Raw genomic sequence first — 21093 nt, 5'->3', positions numbered from 1 at the left:
CAGATTAGACAGAGACTGCAGTTTGGGTATGTAGCCAAGTCAGGGCAGGGCTTTGCATCTGATGGGCTGAAATGTCACGAGCTCTTCTGATTTCAGGCACGTTCCAGAACTGGAAAATAAGGCCAAGATTTTCAGATGTGACTAGTGATTTTGGGTGCCCAACTTGGGGCCCATTTTTCAGAAAGTGCTGAGCATCCGCCCTCTGAAAATCAGGCCCCTTTTAAAGATCCCAAACTCACTAGTCCTGTTTGAAAATCTCTGGGCCAAGCTCCTTTCACAGCCTCTGTCCATTTAAATTTAGGTCCAGATGCCAAGCGGAACATTCCCAAAGTTCAGCAGAGTTCCCACCTGAAGGTCTGGTCTGATCTGTGTCTAGTATACAGCCATGTACTGTTGCAGGTCTTTACCTAGCCTCAGCAATTTCTCTCATCCTGTCCTAACATGCTGTTGTTTTACCCCATTGTTAAAGATGGAAATGGAGGGAGCGTCTTAAAAGGTTGATACCTTCTCCAATGTGCACAGCCACCTTTTGTGTTAAAGGGTGAAATGAAAATGAACCTGATCAGTTGATATCCCAAAACGGAAGGTGAATAAGATTTAAACACGTTGTTCTTTGTTTGCCAATACAGGGGGCCTTCGAGGGGCTACCATAGTGGATGCCTTAGATACTCTGTACATCATGGAGCTTGGGGAGGAATTCCAAGAAGCGAAAAGCTGGGTGGAGAAGAGCTTTGACTTGAATGTGGTGAGTCAGTAATTGAAAATGTCAGTCTGTGCTGCAAACATGCCTGGTACGTCCCTTGGTGTGTCATAGTAACAGCAGCTGGATCCAGGGGTATTCTGCTAGGACAGTCTGTGAAGGGAAAAAATATAGTTTGCAAGGGACAATGAGTCAGATTGATAAATTGCAAGGCCAGAAGGGAACATTGTGATCTAACTAACCCTCTGCATAGCTCAGAGCACTGAACTCCACCCAGTGATTCCTGCATCCATCCTTAATTCCTGAGGTCTTCAGTAGAATGAGCCTGAACAGGGTGTAATGCTCTTTCAGTTTGAAAATTACCATTTTTAGACATTCCAAGGGAGTTTGATTAGTGTAAACGGGAGACCTCCAGCATATGTGCCCCAAATCGAACTCCCCCATGATATCTGTTTTTCTTTCTGTGTATTATAGACTGATCACCCTGCTCTTATGGAGGGAATTTTTTGACACCTCTCTTTACAAATTATTGATCACTATGTCTATGTCTTATGCAAAGGCAGCACAGGACCCTAAAGCTAATGAGAAGGGGGGGAAGGTACGATTGTGCCAGGGCCCTATGTTCTGGGGACCTCCAAATGTTTGTAACATCTGTGTAATAAGGGGGTGGGGCCCCAAATTTCTCTCGACGGGCCTGACCCCAACCACAGTGCTGGGACACTGGGTAAGTATGAAAAATGAAGAGTTCTGGCTACAGAATGGCCAGCACGCCTTCCTGTATGTCCCTTGAAGGGCTCCCATCTACATACAGAGTTGTTCTTTGCTTGCGAGATGGAATCACAGCCGGACGTGGTGGTCTATGGGGGCCATTAAACTCAAAATGTCATTAAAATTTTAATTTCCTTATGTCTGTCCTAGTTAGTACATGGGGAAAAATGGTTCTCCCCATGTGAAAAATGAATGCAGCTGCCTTTTTAGAAAAAGTCTCATTTGGGAATGGATGGCCGTCGTGGATTCATAATAGGAAGATCACATCTGATAAATTAGGCTGAATGCTTTTAAGTATGTTACTGAATCGATAAACAAGGGACAGAATCGATGGGGAGATAATTTATCTGGATTTGACAAAAGCTTTTACTCCTGGCCCACACAATAGATTGATCGGCAAAGACTAAAATGAATGTTATGGATTGATCACGGGAGTCAGACGTGCAGTGCAGGGAGAGAAGGGTTGAAATTAATTAAAAATTGGCTTTGAGACAAGAAGCTGACCTAGTCAGGCAGGGGTGGGATGGTGGCCTTGGCTGGAGAGGGGAATCTAGTGTGAGGCTTCAGAGGGAAATGATTAGGAAGGAGAGGGTGTCATTTCCAAAGCAGCCACATACGTTTCAGAGCTACAAAGCAAACAGTCTCAACAGAGGAAGCTCCATTATCAGCTGTCAGCAACATGTCACACCAGGGCTGTTTGTTCCACTGGCTGCCCATTAAACACAGTAAAGCTGGAGGAACTGGTCAGCAGGCTGGACCCAGACTCTCTGACAGATGGTCCCTCCCTCTGCACCCAAGATCCACCCCCCCCCAGGAGAGCTGCTGTCTTCAGGGATGGTGGAACTCTCAGCAACTAGATTGAGGGGAGGATGGGGCCTGACTCAGGCAATGGGGAAAAACAGATAGTTCAGGTCTGTGGCAGAGCAGCTGTTTGGATTTACTGACTAATGGCAAGTGTGGTGTAGATACCTAGACAGACCATTGACTACGTGGGACGTGCAAGTTAGCTTAGAGAAGTGTGAGACAGTGAGGCCGAGGGACCAAAATAATTACAGGACTCTAAAGAAGATGCAGCACGGATGCCTGTGTTAACCAGCATCTGTCTGTGTGTACAGCAGTGCGCCATGATCCTGATTAATTTATAGCCTAAGAACTGGTGCCCAGCAAACAAACCATTAGTTGCTAATTGCTGCTGTGTTAGGTCCACTGATGTTATTTCCCAACCTGGATCTTTTGCTTTCTCTCCTCCTTCCAGTCCAGCCTTTTCCAGGTTCTCCCTCTGTCTCCCCCTTTATTCCTACGTGATCTTGAGCTGCTTCCTTTGGCTTTTGCCTCCCTCTCTGGATGGCAAATTGTGTCTCAGATCCTTCCAGCCTTCCCTGGGAGAAGACATCTGTTTTCATGTGTAACCCAGTGGGATTGTTGGAAGGGACAGATTAATGCAGTGGGTAGAGAATTCCTGCCTCTCTAGCCCATTCGCTAAAATCGCTGCACTCTTGTGAGAGCCTCCTGTTGGTAGTTTTATGTGTTTATTTGAGGGGAAGGAATAATTTGCCTGGCAGGTTCACAGTCCAGGAGCACAGCTTAAAAAGCACAGTTTGAAGGCAATTGCTTTGACATTTGCTGATCGGGAGTTGGAATAAAATAGATCTTAACTAGTTCCAGGTGAGTGGCTTCCTAAGAGGTTCAGGGAACCACATCACTGCCTGTTCACCATCTCCTAGCAGGGCATGTGGGCACTGGTTTGTTTGTCCCTCACTCAGTGTGGCAGCAGCTGTGCCACCCTGGGCTGTGGTCCTGTCAGGTCTTACAAACTAAGTAGGGTTGAGCATGGTAAATCCTTGAATGGGAGACCTCCAGAGAACATCTGGACACTCCAGGAAGTCGTCGTGGTGATGCACAAGGTGGCATTCTCCCCGCTGAATCAGTGCTGAAGGAATGCTCCCCTATGGAGCAAGAAAGCTCAGTACAGGAGGGTGCCATCTTTTGGCCATTAAAAACAGTCCTGACTTCTTGTGGTCTCTCAAAATCCCTCTGCCCTTCTTTTAAGAATACAGATGTTAACTCCAGCGTCCTGTCCAGCTTTCAACTTAGGTACCTGTTTTCTGCCTACCTACATTGCCTTTGCATTTTCAACTGGAGAAAGTTTACTTTCTCACGCTTCCTTTCATACCCTGGTGTGTAGCGTTTCACTGCTATTAAACAGCTGCTGCGTTCTACCCAGAAACCATTTCAGTGGCGGCAAAGCGATCCTTATAGCTCACTTAACCCACCTCCTAGAGGGTTGTGAAGCTTCATGTATAAAGCTCTTTGAGATCCCAGATGAAAGATGCTGTAAAAGGTAAAGTGTTATTAAACCGTGAATAAGGATTGCAGAGTTTTGTGACCGTACCTAGAATTATTCCATGCCACTCTCATTAGCCCTACATCTGCATGGATGCTATGAGGTGTCACTTGTACCTTCCAGTTACTATCTGATGATCTTTTCAGAATGGAGAAGCTTCCTTGTTCGAAGTGAACATTCGTTACGTCGGAGGGCTGTTGACGACGTACTACCTAACCGGTGAAGAGGTTTGTTTCTACACATCCTGCGTATCCCTCACGGTCTCAAATAATGAATGTGCAGGTGTATTTCTGGATAGGGTGGCTCCCAGCAGTGCTCCACTGAACATCAAATAATCCCCCTGTAAGAAGAGGCTAAACCTGTTTTTTGTGAATATTGAACTCCCACTAAGTCTTTTAATTAAGTCTCACACAATTACCGTATGCTTTCCATGCCTGGCTCATCTATAAAGATCTTTTCTCCAACGGACAATTTTAGCAAGATCATTTTTCAGCTTGGTACATTGGTCCCCACTGAAATGCATTTGCCGCGATCTTTGCCTTTCTCTCAGTTCTTGTTACTCTGTAGCCTAAATATAGGCAATAGCGCAAGCTTTGGGCTCACTCCAAGTAGCCTTGCAGGCTAGATGTTAGCTTATTAGTGCAGCTATTTGTGAAAACCCCAAATTGTTGTTGTTTTTGTGTAGCAAAAGTTTGCACTGATAAAGCAGGGGGCCAGGTTGTGGCTAATGCCATCCATGTGCAAGGAGCCTTTCTTTAGTGTGCAAATGTCACGCACTAGTGAGTGTGTGTTACAGGCCCCACCCTGTGCCAGTCCGCAGTGGATATGAGTCTGTTACAAGCCCCAGCTACCAGGCCATGGCTCTTTAACTTAGACTGTCACAACTCACGCTTTTAGCTCTGGAGGTTCCTGATTCAGTCCCCATGTGTGAACCCAGAGGGCTGCCCATACGTGGGGATTCATCCGGGATTTGAGCCACCTGCTTCCTTTGAGAAGAGGAAGTGACTGATGTGACAACCACCCCCATGGCCAACACACTGGGGATCGAGCCAGAGATCTGCCTGAGTTGAAACAGCTTTGAGCTGAAGAGCCTTGGCTTCGTAGGTGGGGATGGTAACAGCTCCTATCCTATGTGGATCAGCACAGAGTGGGATTTGTAACACACGCTCACCACGGGGTTACACAAGGACTGATCCAAGCAAGTACGTCTGGTAGAACTGCCCCAACCCCTGGTTTCCCCACTCAGCCAGCGGAGCTGAGCTGACCTCTGCGGAAAGGCAACCCTTTCCGAGGGGGGTGGAGCAGCCTTCCAATGAACACTAGGCCTGCAAGGAATTCGGGCTAAATCAGAAGGTTCCCACTGAAAACACTGCTCCCGCCTTCTCCCCCCTGCCCCTCCCAAATGCAGGCCATAGCTGAACACACAATCTGTCTCATAGTATAGCTGTGCTGGAATTTTAAAACCAGATGTGAGGCGATCAAGAGATTACTCCTTTACCCTGAATATCTTCGGCAGACAGTCGGCCTGATCCCACTGATCTCAGTGGGAATTCTGCTGGCATACGGCTGCAGGACTGGGCCTTAAGCAATGAGTAAATAACCTTTTCAAGAAACTCCCCTCCAGCAGAAGCCAGCCTGGAGCAATATGGAGCTGCCCATGATAGGAGGAAATTACAGGTCTCTCGATTTGTGGAGACCTGGGTGAAAGCTCCATAATTAAGGCTGCATTTTGGATGAGTTACAGGAATTTGTTCCTCCTGGGATTTCCCAGCTGGGAACGCTCTCAGAGATCTAGTGCCCCGTGCTGCAGCCCTTCGTGCTCACAGCTTCCATTGACTTCGACTTGACAGAGAAGGAAGCGAGCCCACAAAACCATAAAGCCTGGGCAGCAGGCTAGAGAGTGAGCTTAGCAAACAGGTCAGTGTCTGTCCTGTATCGGTTCGGTGCCTCCCCCCTCGATAATCTGGTCACTTTCTCATGGATTTCCCTTCTGAACCAGATCCCTCTACCTTCCTGTGCTGTGACAAAGGCCTCAGAGCCCATGGACAAGCTCGGGTTTCCTCAGAGCAATCATTTCCTGCTTTCTTAGAACCGTTATGACAGCTTGGACTGAAATGGGGAGGTTAGAGGTAAAAGGCTTGTGCTTGATCTCTTGTCACTTACGGGCTTCTCTTGCTCAAGACTAATCTCTTGAGCGCAGATTATTGCTTGTATCAGTTTGTCCCAAAATAATTATGTCTGGTGGCTTTGTGCGGCCAGCCCCCATAAACTGTTATTAGCTCAGAATAATATAACTCAGAAATTAGGAATTGAAAGGGTGATAATTTAGCCACGACAGTCCAGTCTCTGAAAATTAGTAGTGCGTAAAGGAGTGTCTGTGTGTGTATGTATGTGTGTATAAAATGTGTACTTGAAATTAGAAGTCATGTGAGCTGTCAACAACCTGCTTTGTAAACCATAGCATGCTTCATCCTTAGAAATGGCCTTTAATTTTGATGTATTCACTTCTGTTTCCTCCATCCCCCCATAACAAGTTCTTAAAAGGGGACCCTTTGTCCCCAAAGACATGCGTTGCAGGATCAACTCAAATCAGCCCACAAAGGCATGTTCTTGTAACAATACTCTGAGCAAAGCTGCCAGCCAGCTGCCCGTCATTGGTGTTAGAGCAGCCAGCAGCATTAGAAGTGGAAACCTTTGATCTAAGAAACTGGTCTTTGCTCAGTAGGTTAAAGGAGCAGTTCCAATAGCTTAGGGAATGGAGATCTGTGCCACGTGGGCAGATCTCACGTTTTAGCGCAGCAAGATACAGATGCATAATCCAGTTTATCTACTATTCCCCCAGCTAATGCAGAACTTGGCTTCAAGTTCCAAGGGAAAGTACTTAGAAGGTTTCAGAGATTCAGGAGAACAGCTGGATGTAGCTATGGGTGGCTGTACATATACAGACACTAAGATCTCTAGGCAATGGGAAGCATACAGCTTTGAGAGTGGTTAGAGCTGTGCAGAGCTAGGACAATGAAACCCCAAGCCCAAGCCGAGCTCACTTAATGAGCCTGGGATGATTTTTCATGAGGAAGCCATGGAAAACATGGTGGGTTTGTCCCGTAATAGGGCAAAACTTGGCAGTTTTGGCTGTTTAACTTTGAATTTCTGGGTTCAAAGTAAAACTCACAAGGAGTGTGTCCATAAGAACCAAAACCAAGGGAAAAGGGTTCACGCAAACCCCAGTGCCCTGAAACTGCCAAATGTCCTATGCCAGGTATATTCCAACTGGGAACTTTCAAACTCATTAACCCAGGACTCTGTGTCAGAAGTTAACAGAACTGATCCTTGAACTTGGTTAGAAAGGGAGCTCTCCTCTACTGTAACAGGACCCAGCGTCGCAAAGCTCACATCCAGATCCAAAGTTTGAGGTCTGTTAGGCTCCAGGATTTTAGACTGGTCTGTTGTGGATCTCCAGGGGCCATCCATAAATTCTAGTCCAGATCAAAACTTCCTCATGGGGTTTGGTTCAGGCCCATCCCAATATGTAGGTGTAGGGCTACCCCACTATTTGGAAATGAAAGCCCTGTAATGTCCCCACTTTATTACTGTGTCTGTCTGGATGTGCATGGAAAAGTAAAGTGTTAGAAAACCAACATGACTGATACTAGCAAGCAATACATTGTACATTGTAACTCTCTTTTCCTCTTTTTGTCTAACAGGTATTCAAGAACAAAGCTCTAGAACTTGGAGAGAAACTTCTACCAGCCTTTAACACCCCGACTGGTATCCCACGAGGTGTCATAAATCTGGGCAGGCAAGACACACCTCATTATTTTCCCATCACTGGTCTTATGTATTGAATACTTGTAAAGGAGTAACAACTGTTCCTATGGGGCATTTTGCCTCTAAGAACATAAGAGCTGCTATGCTGGGTCAGACCATAGTCCATTATGCCCAGTATCCTGTCTCCAGCATTGTGGCCAGAGCTTCAGGAGAAGTGTACAGAACAGGGCAATTATGGAGTGATCCATCCTTTTCTTCCACACCCAGCTTCTAGTAATTAGAGATTATGGGTTGCCCTGAGCATGGGGTTGTGCCCCTGACCATCTTGGCTAATGCCGTCGATGGACCTGTTCTCCATGAACTTATTCATTTTTGTTCAACCAGTTATTCTTTTAGCATCTTTCTGTAGTATCTCCCCTCCTGACTCTTGGAGGATATTTGTTTTGGCAACTCAAACTCCAGGAGGCGTCTTGACAGTAACCAAGGGTGACTCACATGAAATCCAGCTGTGATTTATTAATTTTTAAGCAGTCCACAGTTTCTTCCTTCACTTCCTGGCAGAGCTGCCCCATTGGAATAGGATGTTCCCATTCACATTTGCCTTTGAATTTTATTGGTGGGCTGCATTTAGAACTCCGCTTGCTCTGCACATTTTTGCAGTGTGCCAGGCTAGATGCATGGTGCTACTTTCTTTGGATCTGTACAAGCTCCAGGCATGGGAGCTGAGAAATAGACTGGGGCCAATGACGGTTTTGTATCCAAATGTGTATGAATAGCCGTAGTCCATGTAGTTTTCTGCCTGCCTAGACTCCACAACATGCATGTCATTCACTTAGGCGACGTCTACACCTGAATTGCTTCAGTGGCACAGCTGCAGTGCTCCAGTGTAGAGACTCACCACAATGACAGGAGGGGCTCTCCCAGTGCTGTAGCTAATCCACCTCCCCGAGGGACAGTAGCTAGGTCGATGGAAGAATTCTTCCATTGAACTAGCACTGTCTGCACTGGGGGAGGTTGGCACAGCCCATCTCTTGGGGAGGGAGGGGGGAGGAATTTTTCACACCCCTGAGAGACACAGCTGTGCCCATACAAGTTTTCAGTGTAGACGCGACCTTAGTGCTACAACACCGCCTCTGAGGTATGTGACATAAAGCGGGGAGCTGAGGCAGATAGGTTAAATAACTTGCCCACGGTCACTTAGTGGAAGAGACAAGAGTAGAACCCAGGAGTATTGGTTCCCTGTCCCCAGTTCTAAGTACTACACAACTCTTCCTGCCCATCAGGACTCCTTGGTTCATTTTGATGCCAACTAGCTGAAGTCCCTGGAATTTTAAGAACTGCACACAAGCTGAGAATAGGACACATGACTTCACAAAAACCTTTCACCCTCCCCTCCACAACACTAAGAGCAGCAGACGGGGACGTTCTCCCCCACAACTGCCATTGGGTTCCTTTCCTTGTAAAGTGCGAGATTTCGTTGAACGTGTAACACGGGGTGATCCATTGCTCAAATGTCACTGTCACCCTCTGCTTAACTCTGCACGCAATGAAAACTTTGAATGTCTCCACCACCTTAATTGTATCCTTCCAGGAATGACATTCTGCACTGTAGCTTGATGATAAAGTCTCATGTGGTGCCTCTTTCGCAATACAAGCACAAGCACAGGCTAACCTTTTGCAGAAATGCCATACCTCTCGCTACCCTTTGTAAAGACAATCAAGATGACAGAGTGTATCTGCCCAGATATCCTGAAATATCTTGCTGATGACCTTGGCTAATACTGAAGAAAATCAAAATAGCCATAGGCTTCCTAAAACCAAGAATCTGCATTACTGGCTAAAGCTCTGAGAAGAGCATTGAAACTGGTTAGGGGGCCAGCAGTAACAATGTAGGAGCAAAGGTGAAAAGAGCTAAATGTATGTAGCTTGGCTATGGTGGGAACATACCGAACAGCCTGCATTTGAAGGGTGAAAGCTCCCCAGAATGAGAGGAGTTGTTCTGTGGGATACAGTACATGGAGGTGTAAGTAGGAGCAGTGGGATGACCTTGAAAGAGGGGCTGTGATACAGGAGGGCCAGGGAGCAGTGGGAGAGTGGTAGAGGGGAAGTATATAAGCCCTAGGCTAATTAAGGTGTGGTTCCCTGAAGTCTAGGGAGGGTCAATGAAGGCCCTGTTAGCAACCTAATTACCCCCCCTCCCCCCGCTTCAGGCAGTCAGGGGAGGAGGAGAGAGGACTGGAGCTTGGAGGTGTGCTGTGAGACTTGGAAGATCAGAAAACCAGAGTAAGGGAGACCCTGCCCCAGCAGGGGAGGGAGATTCCCTCCCCCAGCGTCTAAGGACTGAAGGTACCCACCCAAGGGGGAAGAGGGTAAGGATCCGTAGGAGTTGAGAGGGGCTGGGACTCAGAGTGAGAAGCAAACCCAGACCCCTTCCCTGCTTCCCTCCCCCTTTACCACCTTCCTGAGCCACTAGTGGGGCCCTCGGTGCCCCAAGAGCAGGGGCAAGGGGTGGCATCTTAGCTCCCCACCACCACCACCAAGAAAAGCACAGGACCCACCATACTATATCAGCCATCTTGTCACAGGGCTATTTAGTCTGAATATCGGGACAAACTTCCTACCAGTCAGATGCCAAAACCAACGGAAGGTTTTTCCTAACTAAAGCCCAGTCTCTCAACCCTTTTATTTCTACTTTTGCAACCAGGATCTGCTAACTCACAGAAACCCAACAGGGTCCAGGCCCGATGAAGTTTCATAAACCCTTTTTTGGAATGTTCTTTACTGAAGTTTTGAGCACAACAAACCTGAGACCTGGCACAAGGCCAGGTCTGTGTAGAGGTTCTAATGAAGTGAAGAGAAAGATCATGGTGCTTCTGTTCCGATGGGCGCTACTGCCTTATCTCCTCCACTCACTTCAGTGCCACCTCCTGCCCTTGCACTCTTGAATTCTGCCGTGTGTCTGCCCATTCCTTGTGCCATCAAGAATGCTCTGTCCAAGGTCCTAGAGCATGCTGTTCATTCCAGCTGTCTACACTTCCTCTCCTCCTGCACCCTCTTTGATCTAATGCAGTCTGCCTCCACACACTGTTCCAGAGAAATTATTGTCCAGTCACTAATAGCTTTCTCCTTCTAAGGTCAGGGAGCAGTGGTTCTTCTTGATAGCTCTGCTTTTGACACAGTTGATCACCCCTTCTTTAGCCTTTTCTCCTTTCTTTGCCTTCATAACTCTGCTCTCCTTATTCTCCTCCCACCTTGCTGGCTGCTCCTTCAGCATCTCTTTTGAGTGCTGATCACTCTTCCCTTGTCTGTTGAGATCCCTCAGGTTCTGTGCTTATTACCTTCCCCCCCCCCTCGCCTTCTAGCGCCATTTCTCTCTTAGAGATCTCATCCATTTCCACAGGTTTCTCTACATAGGCCATTCCCATAACTTGCTCTCTAGCGCCAACCTCTCCCTTTCTGTCTTTAATGTCTCCCCGTGGATGTTCCTCCACAATCTCAAACTCACTCTTTCTAATACTGAACTTCCAGATCCCTCTCCTACACTCCCCCTTCTCTGTTATTACCAACTTCCACCATCTTTCCCATGTCCCAGGTTTGTCACCTCTGTGCAGTCTTCAGTTCTTCTCTTTCCTTTCCCCCCATGATCAGACCCTTCCTAAATCCTGCAACTCCTACCTCTTTAATAGCACCAAAATCCAACCTTTCGTCTCTATTCCCACCACTGAAACCCAGGCCCATGCCTTGATCATCTTGATTACTGGAATATTCTCCTTTCTGGCCCTCCATCCTTCCCTTCTCCCCCCTCAAGTGAGTCCCCACTCTCCCTCCAGTCCCCTTTCCTTATTGATCCCTTGGTCTCTTTTTTGGACTCCAGGCTTCCTGCTTTGTCTTCTGCTGCCTTCTGGGCTTTTCCTGCTTCCTGCCTGCCAGACGCCAATCCCCCCTTCACATCTCTCCTCAAACCCACTGCTTCCAAAACACCATCCTTCCCTCTAAGCAATAACCTCTCTGAGTGATTAGCCTGTATCTTGACTTGTGTGTTTGCTTCTTTCCTACTTTGGCACTTCGAGGCAAGGACTGTGTCATAGTCTCTGTTTGCAAAGCTCTGTGGAAATGCCCAGCCTGATGCTAAAAGACTTTTGATCATTATTAAATACCAGTATGTGTTTTTTGGAATAAGGTTACTATTAGAGCTGCACGTCTTCCCTTCCCTTAAAGGCTAGTGTCATCATCAAGTCTTTGGAAGGAATGTTTCTCGGCTGTTAGGAGAGAAGCTAGCGAGGAAAACCAAGTCCATTTGAGCTCTAGTGCTAGAGCATGCTTTCTGCAGAGTGCCACTTCCTGCTTGTCTTCAGTCCAGAGGGCTGGCGAAGGTGGAGTCTGTTTCTATATGATGGTGCTTCTTCGTTTGATCAACAAACCTCTCCCTAGGTCCTACTTCGAATCTCTGGTGGACCAACCCGTAGCAGCCAGGGTATTTCCAGGCTGCACGACCCCCTGCCTACACTGTTATTTATCCAGTAAGCCCAATAACCAAAATGGCCAGCGGATGAACTGTGTGTTCTCCTCCAAGCCTATGAACAGTGCAATTTCCCACAGTTGTAAGGTACCACACAGCTTTTCCTAAGCAAGCACATTTATTCTCAAGGTGAAAAGCATTCCAGAGAAAACACATTTAAACAATAAAAGAATCTAAACACTAATAAGTGCTAATAAGCTGACCAGAGATCATTTCCATCCCCAACAAGGACTCTGGTTGGAGTCAGTCGTTCAGCCACACACAGAGATTTTTTTGTGGTGACGAGTGCATAACACCTTTTGCTCAGAACAAGAACCCCCATGAACAAGTCGGCCTGTCTTTTATATAGCGGGGGTCTTTGCTCTTGAGATTCAGGGAGCAGCTGGTCAGCAAACAATGGACCTTTCCCCAGGGCGTAGCTTCAAAAGGCTGGGGCTTTCCTAACTGGAGATGGGGGGGCTGCATTTGTGTTCACCTCCCTCAAGAGATTTCCTAGGAAACCCACATAACCAAAAGTTCATTCTTGTAGGGCACATTCTTTAAAAGAGTCCTTTGAAGCTCATTGCACATCCCTGGCTTACACTAGCTATCTCCCCCCTGGAGACATTACCTACAATCCCAAAATAATACGTAAATATCTGCATTTTGAAGACAATGAACATCTAAAGAACTTAAACTTCATCCAGCAAGGTTTGTACAGGAAGTTGCCCTACCTGCCACAGTGGCTTATTAGGTGATTTCTGTTTGTGAGGTCGTATTTTTCCTATTCTTTCAGTGCAGCAGTTAAAGAAAATATGATGATTAGGGTCCTAGTGGACAGATAAAGGAACACCCACGAGATCATTTAGTAGTGCATCCGTCCAACACCAGGATATAGTCTTGTACGGTAATATAGCCGATATTAAACTAATACTGCATTTAACCTCACTCAAAATGAGCTGGCATTTACTGTACCCTTCCTCCAAATATGGACAGTGGGATTCCCCCCACTGCTGCTGAAATACAGTCACTTTTGGGACAACTGTTCTAAGTGCACATAGCAAAGTTTGCAGCCCGTTTTGGACAGAAAGAGAACATGCTGTTTAAATTACAGGGGGAGTAGGCTGTCTGCTGAAAGGTTTGCTGCGTTTCTCTGGAGCCATAAGGAATAATTCAGCTCCTAAAAATGTTTTCTACAATTTCTCAGACAAGAGTAACATTTTTCTGGTGAAAGGTCATTAGTTTTAGCCTTTGATCAAGAGCAGAAATCCTTCTCTTCTGATAGAGACGCCTTCAGGCGCCATCTAGTGTTTTCCCTCGGTTTCAGCGATGGTTCTGGCTACCCTAAAAAAGGAAGGCGCCTGATTGGAAATACGTAATATTGTCAATATCTACCAAGAATCATGGTAATTGAGAGCTCAAGCCTGCATCACTGCTGGAAAGAGAACCGCTGAGCTTCCCTGGACCAGCAGCTGCAGCGGCTATTTTGGGATTAATCCCTCAAGATATAGGTCACTTTTCCTGTCTGTGTAGATTTGTGAGAGACAGAATCGCTGCAGAGAGCTGTAATTTATAGCAGTGGGTTGGGGCAGGGAAAGGGTCAAGTGAAAAAGCAAGTAAAGAGTGAGTGAGAACGTTAGTGATCAGAGAGCTCCCCCTTTGGCAATCCAGTGTGAGGCCTTATCACCACAGGACCTCCATGTGCTGTTTACCGTTCGAACACACCCTCCCCATTTACTCCCACCGTGCTGATGCAGTAACAGAGATGGGGATTTTTTCCTTTCTGCCCGGAGTTGGCAGAACTGGAGATTAGCATAAAGAATAGTGGCTTGTGGGAGGAGGGAGAGGGGAAGGGTCTGGTGAGAGTAGATCCAAACAAAGAACCGAACAAGTGTGTAACAGTTAGCTTTATACAGTGTCTGCTAGCTTTCCGTGGGTGTATCTGGCCCTCCGTTCTTTGCAAGGTCTGTAAGATGAGGCCCAGGAAGTCAGGGTGTCTCAGAGTAGAACATTGGGCTGCATGGATATTAGAACCCAGGATGGTTTTTGAATGTGTCATGTCTGTAGGGCAACAAAAATGATTAGAGGGCTGGAGCACATGATTTATGAGGAGAGGCTGAGGGAACTGGGATTGTTTAGTCTGCAGAAGAGAAGAATGAGGAAGGATTTGATAGCTGCTTTCAACTACCTGAAAGGGGGTTCCAAAGAGGATGGATCTAGACTGTTCTCTGTGGTGGCAGATGACAGAACAAGGAGCAATGGTCTCAAGTTGCAGTGCGGGAAGTCTAGGTTGGATATTAGGAAGAACTTTTTCACTAGGAGGGTGGTGAAGCACTGGAATGGGTTACCTAGGTAGGTGGTGGAATCTCCTTCCTTAGAGGTTTTTAAGGTCAGGCTTGACAGAGCCCTGGCTGGGATGATTTAGTTGGTGTTGGTCCTGCTTTGAGCAGGGGTTGGACTAGATACCTCCTGAGGTCCCTTCCAACCCTGATATTCTATGATTCTATGGTGTTAAATGTAGAGGCATACAAAGCATGTGAGGTGCTGTATAACTGTCAGATTAGAAGTAGTGCTGCACCTCAAAACTAGACTTTCAAGCCTCCCAAACTTCCAGGAATCTGGGGCGTTGGATTAGCCCATTGTAGGGATGAGCCATCTGGGAAACCTGGGTTCAGATTCCATCCTCCCTCTGTGCCTTCCCGCCAATGCAGCACTTGTGTGAGTTTGCATCGAGGGACTGGTTCAAGCCCATCTCTGTGTAGGAGCTTGTGGTTATTTGCGATTGCCTTGTCCAGTGGACCTGCTCAGTCGGCTTGTTTGCTTGGGCCAAACTACCCCTATAAAGCTAAGAACTCTTTGGTGCCACTAATTGTTCAACACACAAGGTCCCTGTAAACCGGCGAATGCCGTTGAGCCATACTGGTTAAAAGCAAAATTCTCCACACCGTTGGCATCTAGTAGGGGTTCCACACCGCAGAGTGAATGCAGGATCTGCCCAGGGCATACGGAGGGAGAGCTTTGCCCCGGGCTTGTAGAGAAACTGGCTGTGTTTGCTTGGTAATGAAGGCTCCCTATTTTGTCCTCACAGTGGCATGAGCTGGAGTTGGGGCTGGGCCTCTGCAGGGAGCAGTATCTTAGCAGAATTTGGCACCCTGCATTTAGAATTCCTGCACCTCACGGAGCTCTCTGGAAACCCAGTGTTTACAGAAAAGGCAAGTACTTAACTACTCATTCTTTACTGAACTGATTCTTATGTACCCGTCACCCGGGCATCTGGGCTTCTGACATAAAGGAGCATGTTACATGCAGCCGCCCAGAGCAGACAGTGCAGCTAGCCATCCTTGCTTTACCACCCCACCTCACCACAAGAGAAACCTTTCTGGTGACGATCCAGAGACAGACACGTGACTATAAATATGTGCCTTGCGAGCTGGGGAGGTCACTAACGGGCTCCGGCAGCCAGGGACTCTCCCCTGCAAATGCCTTGCCTCCAGCCTGTCAGCACAAGCACATCAGCTGACTGTCCCACCGTATGTCTTTACATCAAGTCAGTGTATCATGTGAGAGAATTTGCTGAATAACTCGTGTATGCACCATGCCTATGAGTCTAATGACTCCTTCTGTGATGGAATCTGCAGCACTGATTATATTTTTTAAGGACTGAGTGCCATATCTATGCACCAGTCTTGTGCATTGACCACACTCTTATCTGTCTGAGGTTCTGTTGCTCCACTTGGGGTTGGAAGACTCCTAAGACTTTTTTTTTTTTCCTATTTACATTTTTTTTGGCCCTTCCACATTCCTGCTTCCTGGTGGTGATGACTGGCAGATGCCTTCGTTTTTTTGTGCCTCGGTCTTAGTAAGTTGAGGCAAAAAGTAAGTCCTAAATACAGAGGCACAGGCTATATTAACCTGCCGGGTGCATCCCACAACAATAATGGTTAATAACTCAGGTATGTTAATATTACTGCACTGCAGCCGTGGAGAATTGCTGCTGTAAACTGACTTTAAATGCAGTGCTCCAGCCATCAGGATTTTTCGCAAAGGTCTCCTACGTGGGAAAGGTCTGACAGCTGACACACTGGATTTCTTTTGTAACTTCTAAATTTAAAATCTATGAATATTACATGTTACCTTGAGGTTTTTTTCCAAGTGATCTTATAGTGCATGTGAAAGCAACTTAATATACTGTAGGATACTAGCTATCATTAGCTTTCTCCACGTGTTCCCTGAGGAACTCACTCTGAGGGAGACAAATCACTCCAATTAGCATCAGAACCTCCCCTGTGAGTCTGATGAAAATGGATCACCCCCAGAGCACCGGTGTTGGTGAGAATACTTAGATAGTTCTCCCTGTATTTCCAGGGAAATAGCTTGAGAACAGATTGTTCGCAGGATGTTTCGCAGTGCTAGCCTGCCACCCTGCTTGCTCAGTGATTTTGGGGTCAGGGAGAGAGATGCAGAATGGAAAGGGGATGGTGAAGCGTGGTAGAGAAAAGCTAACAGAGACCATGAAAAAATAATGAGAGATACAATGTCGAATAGGAGAGAGAAGCAGAAAATGAAGAGAAGTGGAAACTGAATGGGAAAGATAAGTAAGAAATGGAAATGTGGAACGAAGAAGAGAGGCTAATAATACAAGAGGAAAATGATAACGATAAATTGCAGAAAGGGGAGAAAAAAGAGAAAGAGGGAGGGAAAGGAGAGAGAGATACAAGAAAGGAAAGTGGGTGGGGTGGGAAAGGGAGCTGAGTGAGCGACTGAAAGGCAGATGTGTGCCAAAAACACAAGGGGTGGGCAAAGGGGCGGAGGGGGGAGGCCGTGTTTAAATCTAGGATTAATCCCAAATTCCTTGTTGTTAAATTGTGCTGTATTGGGATAGTCTGTCCCCCTCATCTCTCTGGAAGCCAATCGAGTTCCCCTTTTCTGGCTGCAAACCCAGCAAACGAATTAGGGTGAGAACCTTCTCCCACCCTGAACATGCTCATTATATTCCACTGCAAATGCACGGGCTTAAAGATAACACCGTGCGAGAGAGGAAGCACAGGAGGATATGGGCTCAGCCAGCCATCCGGAGGGAAATGACTTCAGAGGAGCAAATCAGCTCATTAGCATGCAGCTTGGGACTCGTGTGATTTTTAATGGGAATAATGTCTGTCCATGTCTTTGTTCAAACAGGTCATTAATGTGCCATGCTACTAAACGTCAGTACATGTCGGGCAGCATGATAACTTCCTTGGAAACACTGATTTAAAACTGTGTGGCCAGCTTTTGGCATATAAATTGTCTAATCTTCCAAAAGGTTTAGAGTATATAAGCTGTTGTGTAGGTTACAATGGAATATATATACTGCATACAATTTATTTTCATCCGTTACATAAAAGTCCTGTTGTGTTTAATAGGGTTGAAACCAACAGAGGCTCTGTAGGAATTAAGTGCAGCTGTTCTAGGAATGAAAGGCTCTGATTCAGCAAGATATTTAAGCACATGCCTACATTTAAGCATGTGAGCAGTCCCATTGAATTCAAAGTTAAGCAAGTGCTTATGTGCCTTGTGGAATTGGGACGTAGGTGAGACTCTAGAAATTATTCTAAAAACCTATAGAATTTAATAACGAATCTTATCCCCTGGGCCTCAGAATTCCTATAGAAAGGTCAGTCTCTTGAGGACCCTTCCCTAAGGGGTATGATCGTTTTCATTTCCCAATCCTGAAACAATAGCAGCATTTACAATAAATGACACTCTCCTTGGACCATTGCTTGTCCAACTGGATGTTAAAACCAATAGAAAAAAATGGTTCTCATTAACTTCTGAAGATAGACAAGAAGCAATGGGCTTAAATAGGTTAGGGGTTTGTTATAGAAGTGGATGGGTGAGATTGTATGGCCTGCATTGTGCAGGAGGTCAGACTAGATGATCATAACGGTCCCTTCTGACCTTAAAGTCTATAAATTGCAGCAAGAGAGGTTTAGGTTGGAGATTAGGAAAAACTTCCTTACTGTCAGGGTGGTTAAGCACTGGAATAAATTGCTTACGGCTGTTGAGGAATCTCCATCATTGGAGGTTTTTAAGAGCGGGTTAGACAGACACCTGTTAGAAATGGTCTAGTTATTACTTAGTCCTGCCTTGGGTGCAGGGAACAGGACTAGATGACATCTCAAGGTCCCTTCCAGTCCTATGATTCTAATTGCGAAGTTTCGCTAGTTTCACTTATAGTGCAGAAATGTTGGATTTCTTACTGGAAAAATAGAAGTGTCTTGTCCATTTCCTCTTTGTAGGTGATGAACATCCGCAAAGTCCTGAACAGAATTGAGAAACCGCAGGGCCTGTATCCTAACTTTCTCAGCCCAGTCACTGGGAACTGGGTACAGCGTAAGTATCACACTCTCATTCCGAGCTGTGCTCAGGAAATGCTGCTGATGCCTTTCAGCATTTACGCTGTTCTTTAGAAGGTGATTTGTCACTGCAAGAACAGCGAGCCAAGGAAATTTCTCATCTGCCTGATAAAAGCCCTCACTAATGCTGGTCAAGGAACTCATTATCCATGGTGATTAGATAAAGGTAACCTTATTGAGAAGATGCAGTATAATCATCTTTCACAGGAGTCTTATTCCCAGCTGAGTATCTCACCTCCAGAGTGAGGGTTAGAACCCATAGGACATGGGACAGTATGGTACATGGTAGGATTATGCTACATGATTCGTTAAAAGTTGGCATGTCTCTTTAAGGCCCCCATCCTCACTTCAGGGATCCCATTGTCCTCCCAGGGAGTTACACATGAAAGCTACAGGATGAGACCAAAGAGATTTGGTTAGTTACTTTATTTAATGCAGCAAGTAAGAAGTCATCTGGAGAAGCAGTAAGAGAGTGGAGTTTGAGATCCTCCCCAGAAAACAACATGAGAAATATAAGGAGTGAAGGAAGCATGCCCTGCTATTCCTCTAGTCAATCTCATACATGCACTAATGCACCCATTACTATGGTACTGGCTGTTGGATTTTCCTATTGATGCAATGAGTGGGATGCGTGTGTGCCTGTCTGTCTCTTGCATCACTATTAGGAATGCAACACTGGTCCAGGAGGAAAATTCAGGTGTGCAAGAGGGAGGAACATGTGGGATCATGAGGACAGTAGGAACAGTGTCTTTATTCTGATCCTGCCTCTTCCTAAGCCACTTCACCCTTCCAATATCCGGAGAAAAGGCCGGGCAATGTCTGTTCTGTTGTTCAAAGGCAAAATATTGCTCTCCAGTATGTCAGTCCTGATGCCTCTGTTCCACTTCTCCCCATTTGTGCAGAGCCCCTGCCTCTGCCCTTCTCACCCCATTGCATTACTGGTCTGACAGCAGAATTTTACTCAGGGCATTGCTATTTACAATCAACCAGGAAGTAAAGTAGAGGCTGCTTTTAATTTGGCCTCCTCAGTGGATTCAAACTGGTCCCAGTTAAGCAAAGTTCATTGAAACAATTTTTGCCTCATGTCTCTGCAACTCTGTTCATTCCCCTGGATCACTTGTGACCTTTTTAAGCACGATATTAGTAGTGCTAATTGTAATTGACAGGGCAGTTGCCCAGCTGTTATTGTATGAGACAGCTGAGAGAGCACTAGCTGTGATCAATCCCTGACCTTTAACTGCCCTAGCAACAGCTCTTAACAGCAATCGACAAGGCTTGTGTTGAAAATAGTCCCAGCAAAACATCTTGAACAATTACAATTGTCCCAGTAAACCAGAACTTCAGTGAGAAAAAAGTCATTCCCCGGTTCGTCCCATTAATTGACTTTCTGAATTATCCACATTCCCTTGTAAGTGGCTTCGCTCGTCCCTTCACATTTGTGTTTGCAGAGTTATTGCAATGTTTCCACTTCAAAAATTAATCTTGCATCCTAGTGCTACATCCTTGTGATGATATTTTCTTTAGGTCATTACCGTTTGCATCAGCATGGTACATTTCCCCAGACAAAAGTGCCAGTCCTGCCTGCTTTGCAGCACAGGGGGAGGGGGGAATAATGTGACTCAGATTTGTCAGTCTTTCATTCCGATAACTGGTTGCTAATCCATCACTTCCCAAAGAGCTGTGCCCATATTCTTCTAAGTGTGTGACTAGATTTAAGTGTGTAGAACACCTTCTGTGTATTCAGTGTTAATCCAGTTTGGCCACCAGTTCAGTTCCATTTAAATCCACTAATTTAATCCATTTTAGACATCCTGATCCCATCTTTTGTAATGCTTGCAGGGCTCCCCAGAGGTTTGCTGGGGCACCACTCAGGTTAATAACTGCCCCTGTTTAGATGGTTTGGAGTGAGCTGGAGGCAGAGTTGACACCACAGGATTAGAGAAAAATTCACCAGCTGGCTAAGATGGCCTGATGGCACCTCAGACTTCTTATGGCAGCAGCATGTCAGCTGGCCTCATGATCCGAATCTGATATCCAGGGAGCCGAGAGACTGCTCAGCCTAGGAACTCGCTGATGGACCTAAGAGTCAGCTGGTGGCAGATGCCGAGGTAGAGAGAGACTGTAGCTGTTGTCTGCCACAGGGACTATCATAGGTGCCAGTCTTTCATTTTCTTTCTCTTTGTTAAAGCTGTTTGCGGTAAGCCCTTTTCCTTAGAATTGTCCTGTTTTCCCTAAAAGGTGTAACCGTGACTAGAGCAAATGATCAGACCAGCCCAATGAGGAGGAAATGCTGAAGCTCTGCTAGCTGCAGTAGTTGGCTTTTGAAAATTAAAGCACAGGCTCCCTGGTGAAATTAATGGCTTGTTTACGCACCGGGCCTGGGAGGCAAATTCTGGCCTTGCTTTTAACATGTGGAAAACAATTCTGCTCTAATACTCTTGCTTTAGTGATTGTTCTGACATGCCTAGGATCATACACCTTCCATTTAAAGACAGTCCGAAGCCTGTATTTGTCAAATATTCTATCCTCTTTCCCGAATCTGGGTTTCTAATCCCATTGTTTTGCCATGGTTTATTCTGCAGTTCATTGGCCACATACTTTATCAGAGATGTTGCTCTTC

General features: G+C 46.2%; 1 protein-coding gene across 2 annotated transcripts in view; it reads left to right on the top strand.

The window, feature by feature from the left end:
- The window catches only part of MAN1C1 (mannosidase alpha class 1C member 1), an 83848-nt gene that overhangs the window by 55270 nt on the left and 7485 nt on the right, over window positions 1–21093 (top strand). For both annotated transcript variants that reach the window (XM_039511414.1, XM_039511415.1), the window contains exons 4-8: window positions 630–745; window positions 3959–4039; window positions 7517–7611; window positions 15167–15290; window positions 18357–18450. In XM_039511414.1, coding sequence (XP_039367348.1) covers window positions 630–745; window positions 3959–4039; window positions 7517–7611; window positions 15167–15290; window positions 18357–18450 — 510 coding nt within the window. The remainder of the gene's footprint in view (window positions 1–629; window positions 746–3958; window positions 4040–7516; window positions 7612–15166; window positions 15291–18356; window positions 18451–21093) is intronic.

Source organism: Mauremys reevesii, linkage group 23 (genome assembly GCF_016161935.1).
Source record: "Mauremys reevesii isolate NIE-2019 linkage group 23, ASM1616193v1, whole genome shotgun sequence".
In the NCBI taxonomy this organism is placed as follows: domain Eukaryota; kingdom Metazoa; phylum Chordata; order Testudines; family Geoemydidae; genus Mauremys; species Mauremys reevesii.
This window is presented reverse-complemented; position numbering and strand designations above follow the sequence as displayed.